The following is an 11,901-nucleotide window of genomic DNA, read 5'->3' on the forward strand; positions in this document are numbered from 1 at the left end:
AAACTACTGGGGATAGAGAGTCAGTTAAATGGGGAAAGAATTGCAGTTTTGTGGGGTCATAAATATGCGTCTTTCAGATTTTTGAAAAAGTTCATGGCTTACTAGATATTTCGAAAAAAACAAATTTTGACTATTTTAAAAATTGACTATTATGATCTATTTTAGACAAAAAGTTTTCAGATAAAAGTTGTAGATAATCACATCCCTAATGAGATTGTGTTCTCCAATTTTTTCTAAAGCATGTCATTTTTGACATATGACACAAACATATGTTTTTTTCAATGGAAACCATAGTTGGCCATGACTTCATAAAAAGCGCTATTTTTTTAAGCTTTCCAGCGATATAAGCTATAATATGTTTCTTTCACAAAATTACTGAGTTATAGCCAATTCTTATCTTTCGTGACTAATTTCACTTAGTTAGCCATGGAAACAAGTTCAATCGTCGTTGCTCTCAGTAATGTGAAATTGTCACATCCAATCTTTGTAAATTAAAGTTTTTTAAAGAGTTTTTCAAATGAAGAAAAGCGTGTAGGATTATTGGTTCAACTTTTCTTGGCCATACAATTTCGAGGATACGTTGACCGGTGAACGTTACTTACGTTTTTAGAGAACGGTTTTCAAGACATGTTAGAAAAGATAAATTTAGATACTCGCGCATTAATAGAGTGGCGCCAATATGATTTTCATTATGACACACCAAACCCCCCCACAATGAAAGAAGTGTTAAAAATTATTTATATCATAATTATGTAGACTCAGGGATAGAAATAGGTGGACCAATTGCATGGGTCTCCTCGGTCATCTGACCTATCCATTTTAGATTTTTTTTATGTGGTATGGTTAACAACAACGTTTACAAAAGAACTTATGAATTAAGAGAGGCACTCGAAGAGGCGGAACAGGAGAAGTTTAATTAAGTCGACTGGCGACCGGTCGTTCTGTGAGAATAGCTAGAAATTCAGTTTTAAAAAGATGCATTTATGTACTCAAAACAATTGTGGATTTTTTGAACATTTTCTAAAATAACATAAAGTGTATGTAGTGATATAATTTTTTTAAGTTTTAGTTTGTGTAATGTAAATTGTAAAGAGCCGTTTAATAATATATTTTGTCTTTTTATAAGTTATAAGTCATAACAAAATTGAAAACCGTTCTCTAAAAAACGTAAGTAACTTTTATCGGTCAACGTATCCTCGAAACTGTATGGCCCAAAAAATTTGAACCAATAATCCTACACGCTTTTCTTCATTTGAAAAATTTTTATTTACAATTTTTGTTTATTTTAATTTAGAAAGATTTAATGTGACAATTTCACATTTCTGAGAGCAACGACGATTGAACTTGTTTCCATGGCTAACTAAGTGAAATTCTTCAAGAAAGATATGAATTGGCTATAACTCAATAATTTTGTGAAAAAACATAGTATAGCTTATATCGCTGAAAAGCTTAAAAAATGGCGCTTTTTATGAAGTCATGACCAACTATGGTTTCCATTTAAAAAAACATATGTTTGTGTCATATGTCAAAAATGACAGGCTTTAGAAAAAATCGGAGAATACGAACTCATTAGGAATGTGATTATCTACAACTTTTATCTGAACGCATTTTGTCTAAAATAGATTATAATGGAATTAGGGACAATTTTTAAAATAGCCAAAATTTGTTTTTTTCGAAATATCTAGTAAGCCATGAACTTTTTCAAAAATCTGAAAGGCGCATATTTATGACCCTTCAAAACTGCAATTCTTTCCCCATTTAATCGACTCTCTATCTCCAGTAGTTTCAGAGATGCCCATAGAGAACATCGTAGGAAACTCACTATATAATTAGTGAATTTCATACATGATCGGTTTACTACACGCATGTACGAGTATATTATATAGTCATCTACTAGCGGAAAGTTATTCCATTATTTCCCTCGATTTTTGACCGAGATCTAGCGTACGCTATACAACCAACTATTTTACAGTCTTTTTTTGATAAATCGCAATAGTGTCACTGTTAATTTAATTTCTGCCAGATTTACTACCTTTATACAACTATCAGTAGTTCAATAAATACTAAATAACATAAAATAAGATCAGTAAAGACTGACAAATCCACATAATTTTAAATTAAATTCAAATGTGTCAAACAAAACTGTCAAGGATCCCCACCCTAGGGCGCTACCTCCGTCTACCACGCATGAATACATGGATAGCATTATACTCCTTTCTTAATCTTTTTATTCATAGGTTGATATGCTTCTTCCTAAGTGCGGGTTTACATGCATCCGTCACGCATCATCCGTCGTTGATTTTATGCAATTTTATTGGCTTACTTCAAAAATGACAGCTAATACTTGAACATGATTGGAGTGACGGAAAGACGGATGCTGCTTGATGGATGCATATAAACTCACCTTTAGTAGATATTTTTATTCAAAGCTATGAGAGACATTTAAAAAAATTAACTTAATTTACCTTAAAATTTGACCAGGTATCATCATCTGCTGACACTGCAAGGACAAGCAAACAACCATATATGAATAAATTCATTTTCTGGATATAATTTCGACTTTTGTTTGTGTTCACTTCAATAAAAATTAATTAGAACAAACTAATAGAACCCACGTCTAACGTATTTATATTTAATATATGATCATATCTCCAAATCAATCCTTAATTCTATCATTTTCTTGTAATCTTTCAGAGAATTTTTTTTTCATATACTTATTTTTGTCTTACTACAAATCTGAAGTGTTTTGTCATATTTTTCTCTGAAAATTATTGAAAAAACATTAAGCATAATATGAAACGTGATATGGTTTTTCACACGACTTGTTTACTAAAAGATTTTTAATTCAGAAGTCGATGCGAATCTGATTATTTTGGATTAGCTAAGGATATTTGGAGGTGAAATGTCCCTTTTTGGAGTATTTTTCATTATCTGTGCTTCTGGAAGCCAAACCACTAGGCTTATTAACACATTTTATTATATATTATATTGCCTTTATTTAACTGTATGTGTATGCCTTTTCTAGATGTTCTTGTCAATAAAAATGGGGGATCTATTGGTACTACTATACAGGGTCGCTGTTATCTATGGAAACGGTCGATTAATTATTAGGTAAAATATAGGAGGTACCGCAAAAAGTTAAATATAAAAGTTATAGAGTATAAATATCTATTAGCGGGTAATAAATTTAAGTATACAAGGTCGGTCATAAAGTTGTGTCACATCAAACTTTATTTTTTTTAAATGAAACCCTCTGTATATTATTGCATATTTCAATTCTTTCTTCAATTTTAAGCAATAATCGTAATACACAATGTACATAAATTGAAGAATTGAAATGTTAAACGAAAATTTTGTAATTTCCACACTTCATATACTCTCATTTTATACATCTATAAATGCTAACTTGGGAACTAATGTCAAATATTATTAAGTAGCACAGTTTCGGCAGAATGACACAGTTAAATGAAACTAAACATATCGAAATTAATTAAATCAAATTGTTTAAGTGATATTTTCAAAAGTCAATAACTCGGAAACGGTTCGTTTGAAGTACATTATGTGTATTTCGATTTTTGCTTAGAATTGAAGGAAGAACCGAAATATGCAATAATATACAGGGGGTTCTATTTAAAAAATGAAACTTTGATGTGCTACGACTTTATGAACGACCCTGTATACTTAAATTAATTAAAATAACTAAAGTGTTCTCGAATTTAAATATAGTAGTAGTTATTGAATTGAAATATTTTAAACATATTTTTTTCTTTATTCTTTATATTTTTTTTGCTTCCGACGATGGAAAGAGATAAACTTTCCGAAACGTTAAGCATTTTTTTGTTCGTTAGGCAAATTTTTATATCTGTAAACCTAACTTCTGACAAGTAGTTTCCGTTTGGTATTAACGCAGAAGTGTTTACAAAAAATAACTGTTTTATTTTGTAGATTGTCTTGCATTGGCGAAATACCCATATAGGATTTTTTGGATAAAGAATGTATATGTATAGCAGTGGTGACAAGTTGCTACCTTATGGTAGCCCATATGGAGATATGCTACAATTGCTTTCTATGTCTCTAATTTTTGTTTTCTGGGGTCTGGTGTGTGGTCGAAGGAAAATATGTATTATATTTCAGAAATCTGCCTAAGGCTTAGCCCAATCCTGTCATGTTAAGCCACGCTCAGAATTCCAAACACACGTGTTTTGATTAAGGCTTGATTAAGGTTTGACGAGCTTCAACATTTGCCATAAAATAGCGAGCAATTTGTTACAAAACGATATAAATTATATATCACTGTAATCACGAAACTGCAGTATATTTCCGTATTGTAAAGGAATTTTAAATTATGTCTATTTTCGAGAAAATTTAGTCCAAACATAAGGAATATTTGGTTGATGTTTGACCATCGAAATCTTAAAAATAAAGAAGTTATCTAAAAACGTGCTACGATAGGGATATGGTATAATCCATTATCTTTAATATCCTTCTTCATTTGGTGTAATAACACCTAACCAGTTTTACATAAAACGTTAAATGCCGAACGCTTATTTTGCTACTTTTTCAGACTAGTGAAATAGACTTAAAATAATTTTTACTCTATTGATGTAACTTTCAAATCCATATGAAATAACTTTCTCTAAGAGTGTTTCTTTACTGACTGTTGGTAAACTTTTTATTACAAACAATTATTACAAATAAGCTATAAGAGGGCGTGATGTGAGCCGTCAATTGCGGCAGTTCCAAACCTGATTTATTTAGGAATTAAATTTCTGTGTATTTTTTTCCCACAAATTTTTCCAATATTTTAATAGCTATTCTAATATTTTAATAGCTATTCGAGGTGGAGACAAATGCAACAAATCAGAGATCATTAAAATTGGTCCTGCCGTTCTTGAGTTATAAAATATCGGTAGTTTTAGGATATATTAAATTAATATTATTAATACACACCTATTTTTAATTTTAAATATTGTTAAGGTGTATATAAAAAACGCTAAACTGTATTACTGGTTGCGTAACTGCATTACTGCTCCATAACCGCAACGTGCATTGAGGAACCTGGCGAATTCACCAGAAAGTAAAAGAAAATTACAGAATTCTTTAGAACGTTCCAGAAACACTCGCCAGGGGGTATATAAAGGCCCACGCTTTGGCAGTTGGCAGTTTTTCAAGTTTAAATATACCCATAATATACCGCGCTTTAAATTATTACGAATCGGACAATTTGGTGAACGAATTTTTTAAATAGTTAGTTATTGTGTGTATAAAGTGAGATAATAAATTCGTTAAGTATTTTATCATGAGTTTAAATTAGTGGACCCACGGAATCCGTAACAATTGGTGTCAGAAGTGCGATTCAAGAGGATTTTAAGAAGAAATTAAGTGGATTGGAAGATTTTTAGACCGAATTAGAGTATTTTTATGGTTGGTACAAGCACAGAATATATAGCTACGCAACAGAAGCCTCGTTACATGTATAAAATCATAGGTATCAAAAGAAGACAGGCTTTTAAAGCCTGTCTCCAAATAAGATATTTTGATGCGGTAGTTTCGCTACTACATAATAGAGGGCAATAAATTTAAAAGAAAACAGTTTTCTACAAACGAAATGTAAAAGAATTTTATGCAGTGTTGCCATTGTGTAATTTATATTGTAATACTTCCTGATAAAACCTACCTGCAAATTTGCTACATCATTTAAACATATTAAAATTGATCAGAACTCTTTTTTCATACGTTTAAGTATTTAACTTGCCATGTTAGTTGGAGTTAAATCTTTCGAGCTGAATTACAATCAGTTCCTGACTTTTGATTGTAATTAAATCCTGAATTTTGATTATAATTCGGCGACAATATAATAAGTATTGTTCTACTATTATGACACCACCAAGACACCACTTCCTGACGTTTGATTGTGTTCATACCAAAGGTTCATACCGTTCATACCGATCGAGAAAAAACGGCGTTAGCGATGGCTATGAAATGAAAATCGCTGTCATTTTATATGTAAATTTTCGGTATTTGATATATACTTGCGTAGTTTTCATGACATTGCAATATTATGGTACCACGAAGCATATCAAGTGATACCGTAATATGGCACCATATTACGATACATGGTATTCGATTGGGCTTAAACTTGGTATACTACGTATCTTCAGAGACATTATTACGTATCTTCAGAGACATTATTATTATGGTGCCATGGAGCATATAAAGTGGTTCCTTCTATAGTACCATATTATGATACCACTTCCTGACGTTTAATTGGGCTCATATTCGATATATACTTGTGTATTTTTGATGACATTGCAATATTATTGTACCACATAAGGCATATCAAGAGGTACCATAATAGTACAATATACGATACCATCTTCTGGCGTTCGATTGGGCTTAAACTTTGAATAGTAAGTATCTTCGGTGACATTGTAATATGATGGTACTATGATGCATATAAGTGGTACCTTAATAGAGTACCATATTACGATACCACTTCCTGACGTTCGATTGGGCTCATAATTGATTATACTTGCGTATTTTTGATGACATTGCAATATTATGGTACCATATCAAGAGGTACCATAATGTAGTACCATATTACGATACCATTTCCTGGCGTTCGATTGGGCTTAAACTTGGTATACTACGTATCTTTGTTGACGTTGTAATATGATGGTACTATGATGCATATAAAGTGGTACCTTCTATAGTACCATATTATGATACCAGCTCCTGACGTTTAATTGGGCTCATATTTGATATATACTTGCGTATTTTTGATGACATTGCAATATTATGGTACCATGAGGCATATCAAGAGGTACCATAATAATACCATATACGATACCATCTCCTGGCGTTCGATTGGGCTTAAACTTTGTATAGTAAGTATCTTTGGTGACATTGTAATATGATGGTACTATGATGCATATAAGTGGTAGCTTAATATAGTACCATATTACGATACCACGTCCTGACGTTCGATTTGGACTCATATTTGATTATACTTGCGTATTTTTGATGGCATTGCAATATTATGGTACCATGAAGCATATCAAGAGGTACCATAATGTAGTAGCATATTACGATACCATTTCCTGGCGTTCGATTGGGCTTAAACTTGGTATACTACGTCTTCGATGAAATTGTAATATGATGGTACTATGATGCATATAAAGTGGTACCTACCTTAATATAGTATCATATTACGATACTATTTCCTGGCGTTCGATTGTGCTTAAATTTGGTATACTACGGATCTTCGGTGACATTGCAATATTATGAAGCATATCGAGTGGTACCATAATATAGTACAATATTATATCATTTCCTATACTTGCGTTTCTTTATAAAGATTTGTTTAATCAATAATTTTAATTTATTTTACGAATTTTAATTTATTGTACGGTGTCGCGACAACAACTTTTATGCCGAACTAAGGGTACGAACATAGTGGAGGCAGGTTTCTGCTTTCCGGCAACCAGCGCCGTCTCTGGGGACCTATTCTTGACCACTCGCATCTTCAAATATCGCTCGCATCTCGCATCTCCTAAAAAGCCATATAACAATACACAGATGCGTAACTTTGCGTATATGCATCACGTGTATTGTATATGGCTATTTCGGAGAGAGAAGGATTCGGAAGTAGATAATTAAGAGGAATTTACCTGATTAACTAACCTAACCTAATCAAACCATATTCAAAGGCCGCGCCTCGCCTCCCGCCCGAGGCCACACATAGGTGTATTTGGTCCTATAAACCTGGCCAAAAGTGATATTTTTTTATTTTCATTTTTTATCTTAACTGAACACAAATCTATAAATATAAATGTAAGCACGTTTATTAGTTATTAGCTTTTTTAAGTCGTAAGTTGACTATCAAATAAATAATATATTTCAGTTAAAAGTATGAATTATCTTGAGTGTATTCTGAATATTTCTAAGATTATAAAAATAGTGGAATTGTTTGTAGTGCTTTTTTTGCAAATTGTTCATAATAACTGTCATGATGGATACAGAGCCAGCTTTGTTTGTTGGCTCTGTTCTGTTTTATGCCATATTTTTATTTTGAAACGTTTCCTTCTATCTATTTCTTTATAATGTTTTATATTTAAAAAATCAGAGGCATTTTTATAAGGTGTAAGACTATTCGGCAATATTCCGCATGGAAATTAGTATCCGTTCAATGCTTAAAGTCTCCAGCTTTGGAATATGTACAAAAATCTTGCCAATATTTGCCACTGCCAAAAAAAACATTGATTTAAATAGATTCTTAAAGGAAATAGTCTTTACCCTATAACACCCATCCTCGCTCAAATATCGTCTATAATATACAAATTACTTTCTTGTTCTAGCATCCTCATCCAATTGCTTGGTTTTGCACAGAATGGCCCTATTTGATCGGTGGAAAGGGTTTCAGAATAGAGGAAAAAATATTGTGTAGGAAAAACAAAATGAGGTTCCATATTAGCACCCTCTCCTCTAATAATTAATATTACTAGCAAAAAAGCAAAAAAATCATAAAACATAATTTTGGCCAACTTTTAGTTCTTAATACCCTCTGTGCGCCGTCGGCGCCTGCAAAAGCAGAAATAAATAAATTTTCGTTCCGGTAAAAGCGAGAACGCCGATGAACGCTGGTTGACGGCTCCTACCTGCTTTCACTGTGAACTAGCCGATTTGATAACACGCTTTAATTTTTCAAGGTTATAAGCGCGAGGCGGCGCGGCGCGGCGCTACTATGTAACCATATACAGGGTGTCCCAGAAATACGTGCAAGTATTTTAACTTAACTGGTAGTATAGTTCAACCCCAGAAACACGCCTATGAGGTTTTTTTCTAAATATTTTTTTTTGAAAATTCGGAATTTTTTGAAAATATTTTTGGAATTTTTTTGCAATTTTTTTTAGTTTTTATTTAAAAAAATAATTTCTTGATAATATGGCAACATAGGTAGTAGATTAAATTTATAAGAAAGAAAATCCAGAAAAGATCCAGTGGTTCTCAAACAAATCTCGAAGTATTGGAAAGAATATGTAAGGACCAAGAACTATTGACTACAATAAAACGACGAAAAGCAGCATATTTTGGTCATATTTTTCGAAATAACAAATATAGTTTCCTACAGCTGATCGTTGAGGGAAAGATTGAAGGACGACGAGGCATCGGGCGTAAACGGTTTTCCTGCATGCGGAATTTGCGCCAGTGCCATGGTTTAATATAGGAGAGGCAAGTGCAATTATCCGTTTGGCTCAAGACAGGGAGGAATTCCAATTGATGGTCGCCAACCTCCGATGAGGAGAAGGCACATGAAGAAGGTTCTCAAAATTTGAGCAAAAAATCATTTTTTTTGGAAATTTTCAAAGTAAAATAACTCCGTTATTTTGGACTTATTTGAAAAACGATAAAGAGAAAATATGTTTCTTTTATCGAGATCTACCACCCTTTAAAATACTTGCACTTATTTCTGGGATACCCTGTTTATAACAATACACGTGATGCGTATACGCAAAGTTGCGAACGATGTCAAGAATAGGTACCCAGATTGGCGCTGGCTACCAGAAAGCGGCAAACCTGCTTGCACTGTGTTCGCACACTAATATATTATTATTTGTAACTGTGTCACTTTTTAAAATGGAATAATATATAACTATATAAATAACGTGGCAAACGGCAAACAGAAGAAATTTGTTATTATAGTATTTTTTTAGTCAATTAACATTTTTTGTAGTGCATTTTAATAAATTATTTTCATTATTATTAACTAACGTTTCAGCATTAATAAATTTCACTATCAATCGCCCTGTATATTATTAATTTTAAAGGTAATTAAAGTTATTTTCTTAGTTAACATATCTATTAAAGTAGTGTATATTAAAAATGTATTTTGTGAGCATAAATAAAACATTCCCTAATAATATACTTAAACTTAAAACTATTTTAAAAGCCAAACAAATAATTAATATAAGTGTATCTGACAAGAAACGAAGAATAGAAAGAAACTAATATACACCAGAAAAAGAATGGGATGTCAATTAAAGTCTTTTTGAATCTAGCAACTGTGCATATTTAGCCAAGCTTCAAGGCCGTCGACGTGCAGACGATCCAAACCCGAAAGTTGAAAATTTCCAATTATATTCTGATTATGATATTGTCGCGCCATCTAGTATTTTATTTGTGCAATTTTAGCTCTTTCATTTCGAGTATTTTTCTGTTGCGTAGCTAGATATTCTGTGGTACAAGGGACCAAGCGAAGAAAATGGAGGAAGTAAGCAAATTTTATTATTTAGTTATTGGGCGATTTTATGGAGAATATGAGAAGAGAGAAAGCAGAAGAAAAAGAAGAAGAAAAATTACGCCGTCAAGAAGAACAGGACCGGCATGAGAAAATTTTTGAAGATTTGAAAATTCAACGACAACAAGAAAAACAAGAGGAACAGGACAGGCTTGAGAAAATATTAGGCAATTTGGAAATTCGTTTGGAGGAGCCACGTCAAAAAGAAAGGCAAGAAGAACAGGACCGTATTCAGAAAATTTTAGAAAATCAAGAAATTAGACAAGAACGGTTGGAGAAAATTGTTGAAGATTTAGAAGTGCATCGCCAGAAAGAAAAATTTGAAGATCAGGATCGTCTTAAGAAAACTTTGGAAAATCAGGAATTTCGACTACAGAAGAATTTTGAAGACCTGGAAAAATGGCAGGAAAATCACCTTCAAGAAGCCGTAGAAGATCTTGAGGAACGCCTTCAGCAGAAAATGGAAAAATTAGAGATGGACCTACAGAAGACCAAGGCACAAGTAAGAACACCTGGCGTTCAAGGAACTGCGAATCTTAAGGCACCGACTTACAATGGACAAACCACCTAGACAATGTACCACCGCCAATTTGAAGCAGCCGCCGCGCCGCTGCCAACGGATGGACCGATCAGGAGAAAGCAGCGGCACTTGTCATCGCGCTGCATGGCCCTGCCCTGGAACTGCTGCAAACTATTCCTGCAGCCCAACAGCAGGAGTATGAGACTTTGGTCGCTGCACTGGACAGAAGATATGGCGACCAACATCGACGTCAACTTTACCAGGCCCAGATCAAGACACACCTGCAGAGGTCCAGAGAGAGTCTGCAGGAATTCGAAGCAGACTTACGTCGGCTGGTACACCTAGCGTATCCTGAAGCACCGGAAGGATTTATGGAGGAACTCGCTGCTCAGTGCTTTATTAGTGGATTAAAGAACAACGAGTTACAGAGGGCGCTGCAAATATCCCGGTGTTCTACCAGCAGCGAAGCACTGGCCAGGGCGCTGGAAATTGAAGCTGCTTTTGGCGCCATCCCTAGACAGAAGATAAGATCGGTAACGGTCGAGGAACAGCCCGAAAGTACTCACAGTGGTCTGGAGGAGATGTATAAGAAATTCGATAAAGTATGTGAGTTACTAGTGAACAAGAGAGTCAACAACAACCAGACAGAGAATCAGAGAAGATCCCAGGATATTAGGTGCTATAGATGTGGCAGGAATGGCCATATCCAACGGGATTGTCGCATCCAAATGCCATTCCGTTCATCATTAAGAGAACATCGGCACATCGGAACATCCCAGGACATAAGTTGCTAGAGATGTGGTAGGAATGGCCACATCAAACGGGATCGCCGCGTTGAAATGCGATTCCGTTTACCCTTCAGAGAACATAGGCACCAGAAAATAAATAGTAATGAGCGAGTATTGGCTGAAGAAAATAGAGCCTCTAGGATGTTTTCCATTAGGAGTCTAGGAAAAACCGCTGACAGTTTGGTGATCAACGGGAAGGTCAATGGTAGAAGTACTCGAATGACTGTGGATACAGGCGCTGTGTGGTATCGTTGGTGCGAACTAACTCAGTGCAAGGATTGAAGATGATACCTCTT

At 34.0% G+C, this 11,901-nt stretch overlaps 1 protein-coding gene across 1 annotated transcript in view; it reads right to left on the reverse strand.

Moving 5' to 3' along the window:
• LOC115879176 (probable cysteine protease RDL5) overlaps positions 1-2,658 on the reverse strand; it is a 28,854-nt gene extending 26,196 nt beyond the window's left edge. Inside the window, 1 exon segment of the mRNA XM_030895868.1 lies at positions 2,466-2,658. Within this exon segment, the coding sequence (XP_030751728.1) occupies positions 2,466-2,540 (75 nt within the window). The 5' untranslated portion in view covers positions 2,541-2,658.
• Positions 2,659-11,901: the final 9,243 nt, after the last annotated feature.

This window comes from Sitophilus oryzae, unplaced genomic scaffold (assembly GCF_002938485.1).
Source record: "Sitophilus oryzae breed Bouriz unplaced genomic scaffold, Soryzae_2.0 scaffold_1576_pilon_pilon, whole genome shotgun sequence".
NCBI classification, from domain to species: Eukaryota; Metazoa; Arthropoda; class Insecta; order Coleoptera; family Curculionidae; genus Sitophilus; species Sitophilus oryzae.